This window comes from Amblyomma maculatum, chromosome 4, assembly GCF_055883805.1.
Source record: "Amblyomma maculatum isolate TAMU_Amacu chromosome 4, ASM5588380v1, whole genome shotgun sequence".
NCBI lineage: Eukaryota > Metazoa > Arthropoda > Arachnida > Ixodida > Ixodidae > Amblyomma > Amblyomma maculatum.
In genome coordinates, this window is record NC_139347.1 from 202,419,880 (window position 1) to 202,441,326 (window position 21,447).

Consider the following 21,447-nt stretch of genomic DNA (forward strand, 5'->3'; position numbering starts at 1 on the left):
ATGGCTTGAAACTAGCGATAGTGCGAAAATTGTGATTGTTTCAGGGATAACCTCTGTAACACCGCCTTTTCAATCCGCGGTCTTATAATCTTTATGGTTCAAAAAGAAGGAAGACGCAGTATCTGTCACACTTGTTCTGTGGACGCCTGAACTGTCAGGAGCTGGTTACGAGGGACAACTGCAACGACGCGAAACGCACGGACGTGTACTACAGAGAGTAATTTCTACCACCTGGGGATTACTCTTTCTCTCTTTCCACCCCGCCGCGGTGGCGTTGTGGTTTCGGCGCTCGGCTACTGTTCCCAAGAACACGGGATCGAATCCAGGCCTCGGCGGCCGCTTTTCAATGGAGGCGAAAAGCAAGGTGCCCGTGTGCTGTGCGATGTCAGTGCATGTTAAAGAACCCGGGATCGAATCCCGGCCCCGGCGGCCACTTTTCGTAGGAGGTGAAAAGCAAGACGCCCGTGTGCTGTGCGATGTCAGTGCACGTTAAAGAACCCCAGGTGGTCGAAATTTCCGGAGTCCTCCACTGCGGCGTCTCTCATAGCCCGAGTCGCTTTGGGACGTTAAACCCCAAAACCAAACCAAACCATCTTTCTCTCTTTCCACTTTCACTCCCACCTTTCTCCCTTCCCTTACGGCGCGGTTCAGGTGTCCACAGAGCAAGTGGGACATATACTGCGCCTTTCCCTTCTTGTGAACCAACCAATTATCTACAGAGAGCTGTGCTCTAAAATTCCGAGAGCACCGTGGAATCTACAATGCAGAAGTGTGAAAGCCTAAGCGTTGCTGGTGCACATGGTGCAGCACGTTTGCTCTGATTATCATTATCAAATAAATTCACTGTCATTCTCATTGCTAATTTCATCACTATCATTATCACTAATTGCAGCGTCATTGCCATCACCGCTATCACCCTCACGGTAGACAAGATAATTATGATGTGCTTTTCACAATCCTGGGTGTGGCGCAGTTGGTTAAAGCGCTCGGCTGGGGATCCAAGGGATGGAGATTCAATTCGCAGTGGAGACAGGATTTATTTATTTATTTATGGAGTTCGTTACGAGGAACAAAGCTGAAGGCGATGCCGCTAAGCACAGGAACGGGTGCTATAGCTGCGCTCTAAAACAAAGCGCTGAGTATGAACTGTCAATTTTTCGATTGATAGTCAGCGCTTTGTGTCTTTCAGTGTCTTCTTCTTCACGGTGTACATAGGCGATATAGGCAATTTCATTATATTTGCGCTTGTGGCATCATTTGAATGCACTTATGATCTATTGTGATCAGCAGATACAGACTACACATTTGTCCGTGCGGTGCGGGTATTTAACGCTTGCAATTGGTCACGTTATCAGCATTAATAGTGCATGGGAGTATAACGTTGATTTTGTCGCACTTTTATTAATTAACCACGAAATATACTGATAAGACCTGCTAATAAAAGGGATAGTGTACAGACGGTTAGCCGCTTTATGTGATCCTATAGCGAAATTACTGGCTTTTCCTGAGGAGATCATCTGTCTGGTAATAGCAATTTTTTGTGTACAATTTTTTTTTTTCGGTGGACGATTTAAGCCCTATCGTCAACTCTGTTCTGAAAATGGTTGTTAAGAAAAGATATCGAAATTACGCAGAGAAAAGTGGGTCTTTTCCGTCTCTTCAATTAGTTTGTGATACCGTTATCTTGAATTACACGTTGCAGATGTTCAAGGCGGCTTTTTGCGTGGAATGCATAGAAGTCCATTCAAACAGGCATAGGCGCTTTAAAACGATTTTCACTATTTGAATTAAAGGCCAATCGACCGACCTCTTTAAATGTGCTCGAAGAAGTTTGCTATTTTGAGTCAGTCTTACATGCGCTGAAGATAATTTCAATCTCAACACAATTTCACACAGTGATAGTCATGGCGTTGCATGTCCGCACTGCATTTTATTAGTCGTGTACTTAAGTCTCTGTAGCCGATGAAATCGCAATATTTAGGTGAGGTGTCTTCAACTCTGTTCAGCGAAAGAACCAGAGTAAATAAGGGTCACTTCGCGCATTCAAGAAACAGCTCCCCAGATTGACAATTGAACCAGCCTGGAATGTAGACGCACATGCGTTCATCTGCTGGGTTTCGGACAGAGGCCGCACACAGCTTGGAAAGCGCTCTAACTGGCATAATCTCAAGTTACACAATAAAAGAAAGAAAAAAATGCCGCCATCGCACAGTACCTGGTTTATATTTATGGAGAGGGATTCATAATGTGTTAGCTACTTACCACAGATACATCAAATTTGAAGCGATGTCGTCTGAAAAGAACTTTCCTCTGTTAAGTCACATTTCTTAAATTTGTGTTGCTCGCTATGCACGCCTTTTTTGAATGGTAATTTTGATGAACGGTTAAGTTTACCTGTCTGATTGGAGATTGTCAAGCAAATCTATTTGCTCCGAGTTTCTTCTCTGCACAGAGATTGTGCTTTGGTTAGAGACAGGCAACACTTACTGCACGGCTCTTCTATAGTTTAAAGTTCTATTCCGTTTTCTTTATTTTGCAGACTTCCTTCCGAATGAAAGACGCGAGAAATATACTTCCCAGAATCGCAGTAGTTATAGAAGCAGCTTGGTGAATATATTGAAAGCACAACTGTTGATTTCAGCCTCCTGTTATAAAATTTAGGCAGTGTATCAGACGCACTCCGATTTCTATACCGCAGAGAAGTATGACACATTACATCAGCCGAACATAATTCCGCTTTCTGGCCTCTACCTAATTACAGCCTAAGCTGCAGATATTAGGGTTAATACTATGAGTGATCCAGAGGCTGAAGGCGATGAAGCAACGAGTCAAATAAGTAATCCCAAAGTGGGAAAGAGACAGAGAGAGTACCAATGTTCTAGAGGACGAAAGGGCTGACATACGAAGAGGAATGTCCATCTTTCCTGGGGTGTTCATCCTCGCCCCTTCGCACCTGAGCGACGACTTGACAACCTCGTAGCCGGTGACGGGGCGAAAGCGCGAAGGTTTCGGCTCGCGCTTTCGTGCTTGCTGCTTCTGTCATAGAAAAACATACGCAAAGAGCGGACGCTCTCATAGGGCTCTGCGGCCAAGCTCCAGTGGCCGATCTGTTTACATCACTACGCCTGAAGGAGATACTACCCGCTTTCAGGTCGGTCATAGAGTTCCACAGGGAGGAGTGCTCAGCCCAACTTTATTTAACGTTGCGCTAATTGGCCTGGTAAGTGAACTGCCAGCTAACATCCACATAAGTGCATATGCTGACGACATCTGCATCTGGGCCTCTGGTTCGACGCGCCCACAACTACTTGCGAGATTGCAACCAGCTGTGTCATCGACATCGATGTACTTACGGCGTCAGGGTTTATACTTAGCGGCAGAAAAGTGTGCAGTGATTGCGTTTACTGGAAAATGTGTCAGCCGCTACCCGATTACCCTTCATGGTGTCGTAATACCATACGTCTCCAGGCGCAGATTCTTGGGAGTAATTATTGACCACCGATTATCTTGGTCGAAACATGTTACTATGGTGACGAAAAGGCTAATTAATTTTTGCCATGCACTTCGTTACATAGCTGGCATCAAATGGGGTCCAACTGAGCGCTCCTTAATACGGTTTTACGAGACCCTGTTTGTTGGCTACATCCGGTACAGTCTTCCTGTACTCTCTAGTATGAGCATTTCATGCTTGCGGACTTTAGAGAGCGTACAATCGCAGGCAGTGAAAATATGCCTTGGACTGCCTAGATGCACCTCTAACAAAGGTACAATTGAAGAGGCACATGCTCGCCCAATATCCATATACTTGTCACACGAACCACCTTCGTGTATATTTACAAGCACTTACAAGACACAGTTTTCACCCACTCAGCAAGATTCTGGATGAAAGGCTGAACTGTAGTTTTACAAGTGCACTCCGCTGCCATCAGTCGCAGGTACCGACAGGATATGCCCTCCCATATCGTCCCGCCCAACCACCTTGGACGATGGATAAACCTTTTGGTGCACCTTCGTGTTCCCGAAATACTAAAGAAATCAGTGGTACCAATTAGCGGACTCAAACAACTTACTCTGGCGCACATCTGGTCAGAATATCCTCATTATATTCCCGTATACACTGATGAATCTGTGTCAGCACAGGCATCCGCTGCAGCTGTAGTCATACCAACTCAGAAAACGACTCTGCATTTGCTTTTGGGACATGCCTCTACATCAACCGCTGCTGAACTTGTAGCCATTCGGGAAGCTATTCGCTATATATGTGGGGAACCACCTCAAAAGTGGTGTATATTCATGGACTCAAAAACAGCATTACAAAATTTGGAAAACTTACGCCACACTGCCTATCAGTCCCTGGCACTAAACATTATGGATCTTCTCACATCTGCCCAGCTGCAAGGCCACAGGATAATGTTTCAATGGATCCCTGACCACTGCGGGCTCCATGGGAATGAACAGGCCGATGTTGAAGCGAAAAGCGCACTCATCAATGGCCTCCAAACAGATGTGCCTTTTTCAAGAGGTGACACGACGTGCCTTCTTACGAGTTGTATGAATAATGCTACAGCAGCTTACTGGGCCCAGCCAGACGCCCGACACATTCGTCTGAGAAGGCTCGATCAAACATTAAAATTTTATGTTCCGCGTGACATTCCGCGTCATCAGGCATGCTTACTATATAGACTTCGTTTAAACGTGGCTTTCACGCCCAAGTACTTACATTTAGTTGGACAGATGGACTCGCCGGAATGTTCAACTTGTGGCATCCCAGAGACTGTGGACCATATATTATTAGTGGGCCCAGCGTATTCGTGCGAAAGAAGTGTGCTAGCGGCTTCCTTGAAGCGGTTAGACAAGAGGCCTCTCTCGGAAGAACTGCTGCTGGGCGCTTGGCAGGACAAGGGGAAGGGTGTCCAGGCAGTGCGTGCTCTTTGCAGTTTTTTGTGCGCCAGCGGACTTGATTCGCGCTTGTAAAACAAGCTACTGTGTCTGTATATGTATTTCATATGCATTCTCCCACATCGTCACCCATCATGACCTTCTTTCTTCTCTCCTTCCCCTTCCCCAGTGCAGAGTAGCAGGCCAGAATTGAATTATTCCGGCCAACCTCTCTGCCTTTTCCTTTCAATAAATACATCTATCTATCTATCTATCTATCTATCTATCTATCTATCTATCTATCTATCTATCTATCTATCTATCTATCTATCTATCTATCTATCTATCTATCTATCTATCTATCTATCTATCTATCTATCTATCTATCTATCTATCTATCTATCTATCTATCTATCTATCTATCTATCTATCTATCTATCTATCTATCTATCTATCTATCTATCTATCTATCTATCTATCTATCTATCTATCTATCTATCTATCTATCTATCTATCTATCTATCTATCTATCTATCTATCTATCTATCTATCTATCTATCTATCTATCTATCTATCTATCTATCTATCTATCTATCTATCTATCTATCTATCTATCTATCTATCTATCTATCTATCTATCTATCTATCTATCTATCTATCTATCTATCTATCTATCTATCTATCTATCTATCTATCTATCTATCTATCTATCTATCTATCTATCTATCTATCTATCTATCTATCTATCTATCTATCTATCTATCTATCTATCTATCTATCTATCTATCTATCTATCTATCTATCTATCTATCTATCTATCTATCTATCTATCTATCTATCTATCTATCTATCTATCTATCTATCTATCTATCTATCTATCTATCTATCTATCTATCTATCTATCTATCTATCTATCTATCTATCTATCTATCTATCTATCTATCTATCTATCTATCTATCTTCTGCACTGCCGCCTGCTCCCCGAGCGACTGTTCAGACCGAATTTCGTCCTACGAGATTTTAGGCTCGTGCTTAAGCACAATCTTGGCTTTGGTATCGATATCAATGCTTTCGAAATTGATTTACTTTTGGCTATTAAAAAATTCAACTTCTTCGTATAAAGTGCAGCGCAAGGGCTTTAATATTTCATTTCTAAGCATGCCATAAATACAACGTAATAAAGCCGCGGCTCGCGACCTATTTACTGGGAATACCGCTATGCTTCTCGAAGGATCAAAGCAGGCTGAATTAGTTCATGCAGGTCAGAGTAATGCAGTCAGAGTTCTTTTCATTGTAACTTTGCCATTATTGAGCCACTTACTTGCTTGAACAGAATAAGAGGCAAGTGGTTCCACACAAAAGGTTTATTTTTTCTTGTTTAGACTTTGAATTGCGTAGAAATGATACTGGATCCCAATATGAAATGTATCATATTCCAAAGAGCAGCAAGGAAAAAATTGGCTGTTGCCTAGCTTGGTTATGCCTGGTAATTGCGAAGCAATACTTGGGTTCTGCTTTTGTAGCGCTTGTGGTGATATTCTGGTTATGCTTATGCTAGTATGGCTATGGTGATACTCTTGACTGTGCTATGTTTCTGCTTTGCTTGGAATGGGTAAACACGCACAATGAAGTATAACGACACACAAATGTTACTCGTAATGCTGGAACGAGATGCACATTCCACACTGTCGGCCAAACTTATAACTTCTTGACTTGCTTCTGCCGTTGATTCTGCTGCCGAAGACGCTGAGCGTTTTTTCGCCTGGCTGCATTTTGAGCTCGTCGCTTGGAGAGCCGTTCTTCTCGTTTTCCTTCTGTCTTCGTAGCTCGCTGATGCTTTCTCTTTGCAACCTGCCGCAGCGTATAGGCTGGAGGCGGCATCTCATGGGCTTGACGAGAAGAGCGGGAGTCAGGCCGCGGCCATGGCTATGCACCGCGCAAGGCGACGGCGTGTTGTTGTTGTTGTGGCTGTAGGAGGAAGGAAAAGAAAATGCACGGGCCTGCTACTGGCTCTGTAGCTGAGCCACCTCCGCTGCCTCGTGCAGACAGAAGAGAAAATATAGAAGAAATAATAGGAAGAGGGAAAGAAAGACGCGCGCCGCAACAACAGCCGTCGTCCACCACCGAAGCGGTGGCGGGCGCAATGACGGCCTACAACAGATAAAAATTCGGTGGCAGGCTAGCCCCCGCCGCAAGCGGCGGAGACCTACCTGGGGCCCCATCAGGGAGATGGGGCCCCTTTTTTAAGTAGATGGTATGACGTCACATAGTGCGCAGCGCCCCTGGTGAGAGGAGCGGGAGTCAGGCCGCGGCCGTGGCTATGCGCCGCGCAAAGCGACGGCGTGAGATGGGGCCCCGTGTTTACACAGATGGTAAGACATCACGCAGCGAGGTCACGCCTAAGGTCAAGCGTGGCTATGCGGCCGCGGCATGACACGGGCTGAGGTGGTAGCTAAAGTTGTATTGCTTCGTAATAAAAATCACGGTAAAGCATTCATCTGGAAGCTGCAAGCCCGGAACAACCTGAAACAGTGTGCAAGCAGATGCGAATGGTTGCAATCATTCGATATATTTCTTAGGGCATATAGCGCGACGGGGAAAATCATGAAGCTCTGCCCTATGGATAAAGCATGTACAAACAAAATAAATAAAATACTCTCTGGATTGCTTAGATGATTCTGCGGGTTACAAGCAAAGTGATGCAGTCATATGATTTTACCTGATTTGATTTATTACAGTTTGTAGCAAAATACAGTTTTTGCCGTGGGACCGAGGCTAAAGGTGACATTCAAGTCACCTGACTGGGCCTTCGGCACCACAATTGACATGTGCAACACAACGCAGCAGGCACAGAGCAACACAAAATAGTCAGTCATATGTCAGAATGTAATACACACATAAACCAGGAGAAAAACGCATAAAATGCAATCTTTAACTTACATCAAGTAACAGTGTCAACAGTAATTGGTATCACACAACGGAAAAAGGAAACAAATAGTCACGTATGTTCCAAAAAGTACATCGCAATTTCTTTTTTGAATAGTAACAAGGAGGATGATTGTTCAAGTAGATAAAATATTGTTACGCCACATAGCGGCGCACTGAGAAGCAGCAGAAGCAGAAGAAGAAGCGGAAGAAGCGAGGCGCGCGCAGACTGATCCGGGTTTTCTGAGCCGTGTGCGTCCGTCCTTCATACGACGTTCACTTGTATTAAAACCGTTTCATCCGTTACAAAATGTCAGGATAACAGTTCACGAGGTTGGGGATTTGCCAGTGATTGAACTGCATTCCATACCCGGTGCTTATGCGCTGTTTTATAAAGTTCACATTTCTAAAGACGTAATGTGGATCTGTGTTGATAAACGTACTTAAAACCGCAATACCGTCAGTTTTGTATTGTCGGTATATAAATTGGGATAGCCGTTGTTTATACAGGGCTGTATAACTGTTTAAACCGAAGGCTTTTATTTTGCAAAATATAGATATTTTCTATGTTGGTCATTGTACCCACTCCCCATACCAACAGGTAGTACTGAACACGAGACTGGACAGTGGAAAAATATAGTTGCTTCCTCAAGTGCATTTTCAGAAGCGGGCGAAATTTATTCAGTATACCTATGTATCGGGCTGTTTTGCTGGATACAAAGACTACATGATAAGACCAGTGGAGGTTTTTGTGAAACAGAACACCTAAATACTTATGCACTGAAACACGTTCTAAGGAAATAGATTGCATTGAAAGTGTGATATTTTCTTTACTGGTTTATTAACAGCTGAAAACATTTATATTTCGTTTTAATTACATTTACCATCAGCTGGTTTGCACAAAGCCATCTCGACAGATCTTCTAGCCATTTGTTAGCTGCAGACACTAGAGAAGGTAAGCTTGGTGAGGAAAAAAAGGCGCTTGTGTCATCACCATAGAGCAAGATATTGAAAGTTCCAGGAAAGGCAATGATATCACTTATACATATAAGAAATAATAAAGGGCCTAGGATGGAACCTTGAGGAACACCGTATTTTATGAATTCATGATCGGAGGCAAAATCATTTTTAACGACAAACTGAGAGCGGTTTGACAAGTAGCTTTGGAGCAGTTGAAGTGCGACGCATCTTATTCCGTAGTGTGGCAGCTTGTCAAAAATACTTCATGCTTAATTGAGTCGAAAGCTGTGTTGAAAATCCAGAAAAGCTCCTATAGTACACAACTGCATGTCTATATTATGTGCCATCTTATGCTTAATGAATAATAGAACAGATTCTGTTGACTTACCTCTCTGGAAACCATGCTCAGCTGCAGAGAGCAAGGCATTTTCAGTTAAGTGCTTAGCTAGCCTTAGATTAATAACTTTTTCTATTATCTTGGAAAATAGTGCGAGGACTGAAATTGGGCAACAGTTACCGATACAATCGACGGCACCCCGTTTGTGTAGAACTATGACTTTAGCAATTTTCATTTTATCTGGAAATATTCCTGCAGATAACACCTGATTAGTTAAGTGGCATAACATTTCACATCGAATATCAGAAACCGCTTTAATTTGTGCCGCTATAATACTATCGAAACCACATGAACTGTTATTTGTAAGGTCATTAACTAGGTGAACAATTTCGGTTCCTGTGATTGGATAAAGAAACATGGACTTAGGTTACACTGAATATACTTATCGAAATCATAAGCACCATAAGTAGTAAAATATCTAAAAGTTAAAAAATGTATATTGAACACATTACCACACAACCGTACATTTAGTTATCAATGTTTAATTCAGTAGGAAAAACTGTATGGTGTTTACCAAGTAAGCGTTTTACAATGCGCGATGTCTTTTGAGGATCATAATAAATCTCAGCAAATTTGTTAGTGGATACGTGCTTTAGTTATATCGTTACCTAACTTGTTACGGATCTTTTTGTATTCCTGGAATAATAATTTCTCTCTGCATGATAGGAACTTATGGAAAAGAACATTTCAGGCTTTTATTCTTATCACTAAGTCGCGTGCAACCCAAGGTTTCCTCACCCTTTTGCTCTTTTTTATTGTGACGGTAGGGAATGCAATATTATACAATTCGATTAGTTTTTCGAGGAACCGTTCGTATAAGTCATTGGAGTTTAGGATTGATAAAAGTCCGTGTCAGTCAACAGCGGCTGCAAGAGATCGGAATTCTTCAATATTGAACTTAGTTATCATTCCAGTAGTGTGTGTTTTGTCTGTGCAACGAAAAAGATGTAGACCGTCCTCTTGGAATAAAGCGGAAAAAGGACAGATGATCACTGACGTCGCTAGCAAGGACACCAGACATCGTGTTATCGGGAACGCAGCTTAATAAACAAAGGTCTATTAAGAATTCAGTATTATCAGTGATGCGGGTAGGGGTATTGATAACATTGCAGAAGCCATAAGAAGACAAAATGTTTACGAAAGTGTTAGATACATGGGAGCTTCGGAGCAGATTGATATTAAAATCAACAATAATGGTAATACGAAGTCCTAATTCATAGTGTTTATCTAACATAACTTCAAGAATCCGAAAGAATTCTTCGCTAGAGCTTGACAGTGATCAGTAAATAATGCCATACATGAATGCCCTAGTTTTGACAAAAAGCGATTCAATGTTCTGCTTCAAAACAGTATAATCAGATACGACTTCATAGGAAAGGCTTTACTTAATGCATATTGCAACACCGCCGCCTATTTTATGTTTTCTGCATAAAGCTTCACATTCATAACCTTCAAAATGTACTATATCATCAGAATGCCTGAACCAGGTTTCTGAAAAGCCCAAAACATCAAACTCGTGCTCTAAATATGACAAAACACTGCTAACTTCTTCATCCTAGTTACGCAAACTCTGCGCATTCAGGTGATAAAAAGAGAAGTACTTCGCCTGCTTATTGTTTAATAAAGGAATGCTACGAAAAGATTCTATATTATGATAAACACAACCAGATTCGAGACCTGCCATTCTTGTGAAGAACGGGCCGCAGCAGAAAATGCTTGCCCCTTATTATTACAGTTTTTCCAGATAATGCTCGTTGTTGATCCTAAGAACTTTATCGCCTTCTGGCTTGCGAGCAAATATGCGCCTGTCTTCCTGCCACACAAAAGCATAGTTAAGTTCGGTTCCCTTCGAGCGGGCTAGCCAGAGTACCAGTTTGTTTTCCGGAGTTAAGTTATCAAGAAGCTTCACGTCTTTTTCCCTGAGAAGAGTACGGCATTCCATCCATTTCTGTTTTAGGGATATCTGACGAAATCTAGCAATGATGACTGGTTTCTTACCAGACTTTGGTGGCAAACGATCCAGAGCTTCAAGATCAGAGTCTTTTAGCGTTGGGAGTTGTAGCGAAGCCGCTAAGCTATTCATTTGCTCAAGAAGGTTTTCATGCTGCTCTTGATCAACACCATGCACTTACATCCATGTTCAGTCTGCGGTTGTATTGCTCCAGTTCACTCTGCGGTTGTTCGCCGCAGAAAATAATTAAAGAGCACTGCAGAATTTGCATTGGAGTAATGGAAAAGCACGGATGCTGCTGTTGGTTGCTTCTTCTTAATTCACTTCTTGTTTAGCCATTTTAGTCTTCGGAACTTTCAAATTCCCTGCTAATTCCTTCCTATGCCTTTTTTTGCTTTGCTTCCCGTTGCGGGACGTCACATCCTCTATGTCACATTAATTCACTTCTTGTTTATTCATTTTAGTCTTTGGTACTTTCAAATTGCGCGCAAATCCCTTCATATGCCGTTTTTCGGCTCTACTTCCGGTTGCGTGACGTCACATCCTTGACGTCACAATAATTCATTCTTGTTTACCCATTTTAGTCTTCGGTACTTTCAAATTGCGCGTCTATCCCTTCTTATGCCCTTTTTCGGCTGTACTTCCGGTTGCGTGACGTCACATCCCCAACGTCACATTAATTCACTTTTTGTTTATCCATTTTAGTCTTTGGTACTTTCAAATTACTCGCCAATCCGTACCTTTGCAATTTTTCGGCTCTGCTTCCGGTTGCGCGAAGTCACATCCTTGACGTAACATTAATTCACTTCTTGCTTACACATTTTAGTCTTCGGTACTTTCAAATTGCGCGCCAATATCTTCCTACGCCCTTTTTCGGCTCTACATCCGGTTGCGTGACGTCACATTCTTGACGTCACCCTAATTGACTGCCCTAATTAACAACTTTAGTCTTTCGTTCTTTCAAATTGAGCGCCAATTCGTTCATATGCTTTTTTCGGCTCTACTTCCGGTTGCTTGAGGTCACAATAATTCACTTCTTGTTTCCCCTTTTTTTGGTCTTCGGTACTTTAAAATTGCGCGCCAATCCATTTCTATGTCCTTTTTCGGCTCTACTTCCGGGTGCGTGATGTCACATCTTTGACGCCACCCTAATTGACTGATTTAATTAACTATTTTAATATTTGATATATTCACAAGTGGGGCCATTCTCGCCTCCATTTCCCATGTTTTGCCTCTAATTAACTGTCTAATTAACCAATTGGCCTAATTATTTTTTCGCACATAACATTACATAACCTTCTATCGATTGACAGCACTCATTAACCTCTACAACTTCTCAATTACTCACAACTGCTGCGTACAACTTGTGTACTTTTTGCCTCTAATTAATTACCTAATTAACTTAGCGGCCTAATTATTTTTCCTGCAGCAAATTACGTCGGCCCCTATCGACTGACACCACTCATTAACCTCTACCACTTATCAACTTATCAATTACCCGCAAATGCTGCGGACACGATTTTGCGGACGTGGTCTGCGGACACGGTCCGCGGACAGAAATTTGTGAACATAGCGAAGTAACGCTTTCGCGTTAATAAAGATAACGATTGTTCGCGTCACTATTACCTCGAGCTATACTGTACAAGAATGATTTAGAAATGACAATATATAACGAGGTAAACAGCCTTCACAAAACAATTTCAAATGCGCATTATACTGTTCAAGCACCGCCATTGAAGACATTTATGTTACAATACAGGTGAGTCGCAGATAGCATATTGTGTTTTAAACGGAAAGTGTTGCAAGAGACTTCTGGAAAATTATGCTTTGGAAGGAATGCACATACTCTCCCGTAGAAGACGGCCAAAGAACAAATGAATAGATGCAAACTAAATCTCCTTCATGGCTCATATATTACGTTACACATGCAAAATACGTTCACGCAGCATGAAAACAATTTGCTAACATGAAGTTATCTCAACAAGCACCAAAATCAATTCTGCGAGCAAAAGAAAACAACTTACTGGAAAAACGAGGCGACGCATTAAAAAGTGCGTTAAAGCGGGCAGCACCGGTGGACGTATGATGAGCTGTCTGCCTTTGAGGTGAAATGGAATGGATGGATAGAATATAGGAGCGTCCCTTTTGAAACGGGGTGGTAGCAGTAGTTATGTTCATTTTTCTCCCTATATCTTTATTATTTATTTATTTATTCAAATACCCTAAAGGCCCGGGCGGGCATTACATAGGGGGGGGGGGGGGGCGGAAAGTGGGACAACAGTACAAACAATGCATCCAAAATTGCGATAAGTATACAGTGGTTAACAATATAGCCAGGCGCAAAATGTTGAAAAGCTAATGCTTCAAACACTCAAATAAAGATACAGATGGCACCTAACATTCACGTTTTTCGAAGAGCAGCGCTTTAATACGAACATAAAAAAGAAATGCAAAGATGAAGGTTACAGCTCGAAGTGATTTTTTAGTCCGGTTACAAACGTTTCATAATCACTGGAAGATGCAATGGTGGCAGGCAGCAGATTCCATTGACGGATGGCGAGGAGGAGAGGCGAGTGAAAGAACAGATTGGTTCGAGCAAAGATGGGTTGCACTTTCAGTTGGTGATCAATGCGTGGGAATACATGATGAGCCGGCGTGATATGATACAACGCAAAGGAAGAATTACTATAATATAATTTGAAGAAAAAGGACAGTAAGGAAAACATTCTCCGTCTTTCAAGAAGAGGTAAGTGGAGGGCTGTTTTTATTTCAGTTATACTTGCTGATCGCGAATAGTTTTTAGATATGAAACGGGCGGCTTTATTTTGCAGAGACTCCAATTTTGTTACTAGGTATGCTTGATGAGGGTTCCAAATTAAAGAGGCGTACTCCAACTTAGAGCGCACTAATGTGGTGTATGCTAATAGCTTTGTGTCTGGATTAGCTAATCGCAGGTTGCGTCTGAGGAAGCCGAGGGTTTTGCAAGCCTTATTGATGACCGTATCTAAGTGACAGTTCCATGAAAGGTCTGATGCTAAATGTACACCTAAATACTTTATGATGGGTACCGATTCAATACGCACGTTGTTCAAAGTGTAATGGAATGGTTCGGTGTTAGATGTTGTGGTAAATCTGACAAGTTTTGTTTTTGAGGTGTTAATTTCCATTTGCCATTGTGTGCACCAATTGTTGATCTTATCAATATCTGATTGTAAATGAGTACAGTCTGAAAGATCAGTTATCTGTCTGTATACCACACAATCATCAGCAAATAATCTGACCGTGGAATTTAGGTTATTACTGATATCATTTATATAAACTAAGAACAAGATAGGTCCGAGTACAGACCCTTGCGGCACTCCAGATTTAACGGGGGAGTGGGAGGAAGAATGGCTGTTAACAAAGACTGATTGATAGCGATTAGCCAAAAAACTCCTTATCCAACAAATAACCTTATAATTTATGTTTAAATTTTCAAGCTTCTTTATTAGACGTATGTGTGGGACTTTGTCGAATGCTTTGGCGAAATCTATAAATACGGCGTCTATTTTAGAGTGCACATGAACAGCATGATGAAGGTCAGTAACCAATTCAAACAGTTGTGTTTCGCAAGACCTACCATGTAGGAAGCCGTGCTGATTGGGAAAAAAGAAGTTATGCTTCACCAGATGACCCATTATGGTGGAGGAGATTATGTGTTCTAGCAATTTGCAGCTTATATTGGTTAAAGAAATTGGTCTGTAATTTGATGGCAGAGAGGCATCACCAGATTTGAAAATGGGTATGACACGCGCAATTTTCCAGTCGTATGGTACACAACCCGTATCAATGGATTGCTGAAAAATAGCAGCTAAGATTGAGCATATTGCAGGTTTCGCTATTTTTAGTAATTTAGGACATATGTTATCGAGGCCGGGTGCAGAGTTAGCAGGGAGGCGGTCTATGGCAGAGGATACACCTTCTGCTGTGACAGTTATGTCGGGCATGCTTTCGTGTACCTCTGGAAATTGCAGGTCAGTAGGTAAAGGGCATTCATCAGTGAAAACTGAGCAGAAAAATTGGTTGAATTCCTCTGCTACTTCAGGGGAGGTAAGGAGCTTTCCTTCTTTAGTTATTGACACTGAGGTGTTTGTACCATAGTTTGGATTAACAACGCGCCAAAATTTTTGAGGATTGTTCTTTAACAGACGTGAAATGTCACTGTTATAGAACTTGTTCTTTGCGATTTCGATTTCAGTTTTGCACTGTTGGGCATGTGTACGATACTGATTCCAATCGTGCTCAGATGCTGACTTTTTAGCTTTCGCGTACAACCTTTTCTTTTTGTTTATACACCTTTTGACGCTCCTTGTGAACCATGTGCTCTCTGTAGATGTGGTGATGGTGACCTTAGGTACGTACTTATCTTTAAGCAAAGTTAGTTTATCCCGAATAAGAGACCAGTTTTCATTCGCGTCCCGCGAATTGAAGGAGCGAAAAATATCTGCAGAGAACAATGATAGCTCATTAAGTATCATATCAGTATCTGCTCTGGTATAATCAAATATAATTTTATTTGCTTTTTCTGGTTTGTTTCTGGCTACTGTGAAATCGCACTGCAAAACTTTGTGGTCACTGAGACCATCCAGCAAGTTTACAGACGTTTGCTCAGGCTGCGTTGTCAGCACTAGATCTAAGATTGAATCGCCACGCGTAGGTGTGGAAACCATTTGATGTAGGTTGAAAAGTGCTAGCACATCCATAAAATTCTGACATTCACGCTTTTTTGCGCCGTGGAGGGGCCGGCATTCCCGCCACTCAATATTCGGATAATTGAAGTCACCTGCCAGGAATATTGGTGAACGTGGAAATTTGTTCTGCAGGTAAGTTAGGGATTCATTCAGTTTTTGAGCGAATTCCTCGTGTGAATCAGGTGGGCGATAGCAGACCCCAACGGCGCAAGTTACCGATGATGATAGACGTAATGCAACCCACAAAATTTCCAGGCACGATCCTGTATCAGCAACATGTGCTTGCAGGCTTTTCCTTACGGCAATTAGTACCCCACCACCGCGCGAAGTAACGCGGTCTTTTCTGAATAATGAAAACTGGCTGGACAAGGATAATTCAGTATCAGCAATATCGGGCGATAACCAGGTTTCTGTACCCAACACAAGGTCGGCTGAGCATGCGTCGACATATGCACACAAATTATCTTGCTTTGGAAACAGGCTGCGAAAGTTTGACACTAAAATTGACAATACGAAGCTTATGGGTTTATTTTGTAGTCAGTGTTCCTGAGTGGCCTCAGAATCAGAAAGGGCAGACATTTCATTTGTTCCGCTATTGTCACAAACATCCACTTCTTTGGAATCGCGCTTTGGGAGAGCAATCACTTTTCTAGTGGCACTGTTAAATGAGTACAGAGTATTGTTAAGAAGAAGCTTATCAAATAATAGCTTATACTTTTCACCAGGATTTCGTATACTTCGAGCGAAGTCTCTAAGCTGTTTCCTAATAAACTGCATCCTAGGTGAAAAGTCCTCCTCTATCCAGACGGAAGCAGAGTCAAGATCTTTAAGTTTGGAAGCATTTTTGAGAATGTTGGTCTTGTCTTTGAAATTTAAGAACTTCACAATTATTGGGCGGATGCTGCCCTGCTTTCGCTGTCCTATTCTGTGTGCACGTTCGATTTCGCCAACTGAGATTCCCAAGTTCCTGGTCACAAACTTAGACACAACTTCCTCGGTATCTTTCCATGTTTCTGTTGCTTCCTCTGTGATGCCTTTGAAGATCAAGTTATTTCTACGCATTCTGTTGTTAAGGTCGTCAACAACTATGCTCGACTGACGCATTTGTGCTGTTTCTATGCCTTGGAGCTTGTCCTGGGATTCCTTCAGCATCGAGCCCAAGTTGCTGACTTCCTTAGACACGTCACCAACAACATCCGAGTTTTCCTCTAATTTTGATAGGCGCCGTTTGATTTCTGTCACGCTGAGCTGGACGTCTTTAATTTTTCCAAGGATTTCTTTTTGAAACTTTTCATTGGACAATGCCATATCTTTGATAGCAGCGAGAACTTGATCACATTTGTCAGGGCCAGGATTTGTTTCAATGTCACCAGCACAAATCAACAGGAGCCATATACACGACACGGCTAAGGTCAGCCGACCGCGTACGCAGAAGTTAGCAGTAGCTGACCCCGGGCGAAACAATACTGGCGCAAATGACAAAAGTTTCTTACCGAATGGTACAAAACAACCTATTCGAACACGGTATGTGCTAAGGTCAACACCCATCACCGCAAGATTGACAGCTCAAAAACACACAAAATATACAGGTGGGATTTGCAGCCAAAGTGTTCGTAGTACTCTACAGAGCCTATGTATTTGTAACACACTCACCTACAGGTGAAGAACAGCAGTGATTAGGTGCAAGAATTCGGCCGCAAATCCCACGCGGCGGCTGGTCGTCTCTCTTTTTATAACAAATCCGGGTGGCGCGCTGTCACGGGCAGTGATGGCGCTTGCGCTGTAAACTGACGGTGAACCGATGCCCTTGCGGCGATCCTAGTGAACGCGTGGCAGCTGGTAGCTGCCGCCAACGGTCAGTAGTCAGCAGATCCGTGTCGATTATGCGTCCGCAGCAGTCATTCCGTCCACTACAGGTGAAGAACAGCAGTGATTAGGTGCAAGAATTCGGCCGCAAATCCCACGCGGCGGCTGGTCGTCTCTATTTTTATAACAAATCCGGGTGACGCGCTGTCACGGGCAGTGATGGCGCTTGCGCTGTAAACTGATGGTGAACCGATGCCCTTGCGGCGATCCTAGTGAACGCGTGGCAGCTGGTAGCTGCCGCCAACGGTCAGTAGTCAGCAGATCCGTGTCGATTATGCGTCCGCAGCAGTCATTCCGTCCACTACAGGTGAAGAACAGCAGTGATTAGGTGCAAGAATTGGGTAACTAAACCATCATTCCATTTATTAAATTTTTGTTTCTACATTACTAACATTATGTCCCTTCTCTGCTTTTAAGTCACCAATCTTCCAGTCGTTTTTTGCTAGTTTCCACTGTCGGTTTATTCACCCGGCCACTGGTATCTCTAAACCCCAGAGCTTCAGGAACAGTGATTGCGCCTGCATCAACTTCCGGATGGTTACCATTACATTCGAGTATAATATGATCAATTGTTTCACTGGAGTTACCACATGCAGCACATGCGTCATCTCCATTGTTAAGTTTCTTTTTGTAGTTGCGTGTTCTAAGGCACCCTGATCTAGCTTCAAAAAGTAGGGCACTGCCTATTGAATTATCAAAGAAATCTTCCTTCCTGATCTGCATTTTCCACTTTCGGTATAATTCCACGCTCTGTTTCTTTTTCATCGAATTTATCCAATTTTTACCTTCTATGTTTTTCACCTGTTGCTTAATGATCTTTATTTCTCTGTCCTTGTGACTAGCATATTTACTAGTTAGTTTTCTAGTTCTTTTCCTCCATTGTGAGTCAACGCTTTTTAAGTACAGGTATTTAAATACTTTAGCTGCCCATCTGGTACTGTCCAATTTCCTCAGGCGTTCCTCATAAATATCTTACTCTGAGCTTCCCGTACTTCGAAAGATGCCCAGTCCATATCTCCCTGCACCGCCTCATGTGTAGTTTTGCCGGGGGCACCTAGTGCTAATCGTCCAGCGGATCTCTGATTTATTTCTAATGTCGACTGTACCTCTGATTTTAGGCACAAAACCGCATTTCTGAAAGTAAGTCCGGGCACCATAATTCCTTTCCAAATACCCCTCAAAACCTCATTCCTATTGTATCCCCACAATGCCTTATGCTTCATTACCCCGGCATTCCTTACCCCTTTGGCCTTAAGTGATTGCTCATGCTTTCCCATGTATGCCAATCCGTCGTTTACCCATACCCCCAAATATTTATATTCTGCTACTCTAGGTGTTTCATGGCCTTGTTGTAGAAAATGGAGGATACACGAGTCGAAAACGCTGCACTTAGGGGGGCACCAGAAGAGCGCAGGAAGAAGAAACAGAACACAAACGGCTTCCAGGAATTGGTACGCACTTCGAACGCGCAAGCGAAACCCGAGCCGAAGCTGCAGATGGCCCGCTTCTGCCCCGCGAAGACCAGCATGCCGAAACCGCAGCAGAAAGCTCTCTCCCTCTCCCCCTTTCCTCCTTTCATGTTTCTCTCCTCTCCAGTGCTGTCCGAACTCTTGTAAACTAAACCTAGTCTCTTAACCGTTACCGAACGTGTGTGTGTCGTTCTTTTGAGGCTCCTGCGTGCGCGTCCCTGCCGCCCGAACGAGTAACGCGCAGTAAAAGAGTATCGTGGCGCGACCTTGCTAGCATCGCTCCGTGGTGCTCGCTGTACAGTGAGACTAACCTAACAAAGAAAAACTAGGAACTCTACACTTGTATTTTAAGACCCTGACCAGTTGAGCCGTTGAAAATCATCAAACTGGACTTAACTGCGCTAAAACTGAAGCCTAGAGTCCCCTTCGTCTCCGCAATACTTAACTAGAGTTTGCAATTCTTCCAGACTCTCAGCTAGCAGCACAATATCGTCTGCATACATCAAACCGGGGAGGCGCTGCTCTACCGCCTTTCCACCTAATCTATATGACAGGTTAAAACCTAGGTTACTGTCTTTTATCCTCCGTTCCAGATTTATCATATAAAGTATGAACAGCAGCAGTGATAGCGGACAGCCTTGTCTTAATCCTTTGCATACTTTGACATCTTCCACACTTCTTATCCCTTCCCACGTAATTTCTGCTTTGTTATCCCGCTATTTTTTCTGTAGAAACTCTATTATCTCATAACCAATACCTTCTTTTAATATGTTCCACAGGAGTTCCCTGTTTACGTTGTCGTAAGCCCCGTTCATGCCCAAGAAGGCCAAATACAAAGGTCTATTTTCCACTCTAGATATTTCTGTGCATTGGGTAAGCACGAACAGCTAGGTTATCATCTAAGCGCCCACGATTTCTAAAGCCGTTCTGAAGTTCTCCGAGTATCTTGTTGGAAGCGTACATCGCTACGCCGCCTGAAAGGTGATCAGACACTTATTTGCTCGGCCGCGAAACTGCTTGAGTGTCCGTTCTTTAAGTAAGTTTCTCTATGCCTCCGAGCCTTGGCGCCGGCCTTTAAGCAGAAAAGTGCAGCCCACCTTGTAGACCAGAAAGTGGCGGCAATTGGCCGAGCTTGTAATCCTAGCCTACTAGGTAGCCGTGCTGCTCTGCGGGCGCTTGGGACTTCGCAGAATACGATGTGTCGTTGCTATAGGGAAAACAGCAGGATGCAAAACAATTACGCTATCTGCGCTCTCGGCCTAGATACGGAAATTCTCGAGATGGCCGTGTCGAAGATTTCTACTTTACGGCGGGAAATGCCAGTCAGCTGACACTGAGGGGTGCGCTAAATAACTGAGTCTATAGCTCTGCAATTTTTTTTTTTTTTGCGTGCTCTTACGTCGACGTTCTACGAACTGAGCAGGACATCTTGGTCTTGTGCAGTTGCTGTGGATACCTTTCTGACATTTCCTTGTACTTTCCCAAAAATTTGCTGCATGCAATGTAATGCATACTTGGAAGCTTTTAGCAGGTTAGTAAGAATCTTGTATCGTCTCGCCGGCGTTTTTCGTCTAGAATTTACGTGCGTATTCACTTATTGTCTGCCGGTGTCACCAAATCACGTGCCAGTAGTTATACGCGTCCGCGTCTGCGCATGAATTCTTCTGATAATATTAGGCCACTGGTCATATGTATTGATTAAAAGTAAGAAATCCGAGGTTCCCTTTTGGTCCCATCCATTACTAATATTTCTCTTTTTAACGTCTGGTGCTTAGCTTTAACCTTGCACTACATGCTGAACGAGCAGCGAACGGCGGAACACTGCGGTGGCTGTCGCTTTACATAGGGGTTCCAAACATGGTATTCACGGCAATTCACTCGATAAGCTCGATTTTCAATTTTTGTCACGCGGCTTCCCTGTCGACCTAGATTTGATCGTTTTGCGTCTAGTGAAATTCGTGTTTGATGTCGAATATCACCACAGTACGAGTCTTCCGCAGACGATTTGTGATTGTGTGGGAGGAATTCAATTAGAAACAGGCGCAGTTTATTTTATCGCTCAATCCTGCACGTGTTGTACTTCATTGCGCTCTGTGCAAGATAGAATGAAGAAAAAAATTAAAGGAAAGATGACATGAAGCGTTAGACCGAGTCCTAAGGGCAGCCATGGAAAAAAATGACAACCCCTGTTAAAGCCAAACAAGAAGTACGGAGCACGGTCATATAGAGTCAAATGAACGGGCTGGTTCACGAACCCCCAAAGAGTTGTAT

General features: G+C 43.0%; 2 protein-coding genes across 2 annotated transcripts; both read right to left on the reverse strand.

Moving 5' to 3' along the window:
• Nucleotides 1-13,387: 13,387 nt before the first annotated feature.
• On the reverse strand, nucleotides 13,388-14,297 carry LOC146194008 (uncharacterized). Its single transcript, XM_084600147.1, has one exon. The coding sequence runs from the start codon at nucleotides 14,276-14,278 to the stop codon at nucleotides 13,574-13,576; it is 705 nt and encodes a 234-aa protein (XP_084456273.1). The 5' UTR covers nucleotides 14,279-14,297; the 3' UTR covers nucleotides 13,388-13,573.
• Nucleotides 14,298-16,378: 2,081 nt separating this feature from the next.
• On the reverse strand, nucleotides 16,379-17,149 carry LOC146194009 (uncharacterized). Its single transcript, XM_084600669.1, has one exon. The coding sequence runs from the start codon at nucleotides 17,147-17,149 to the stop codon at nucleotides 16,379-16,381; it is 771 nt and encodes a 256-aa protein (XP_084456795.1).
• Between the last annotated feature and the right edge of the window lie 4,298 nt (nucleotides 17,150-21,447).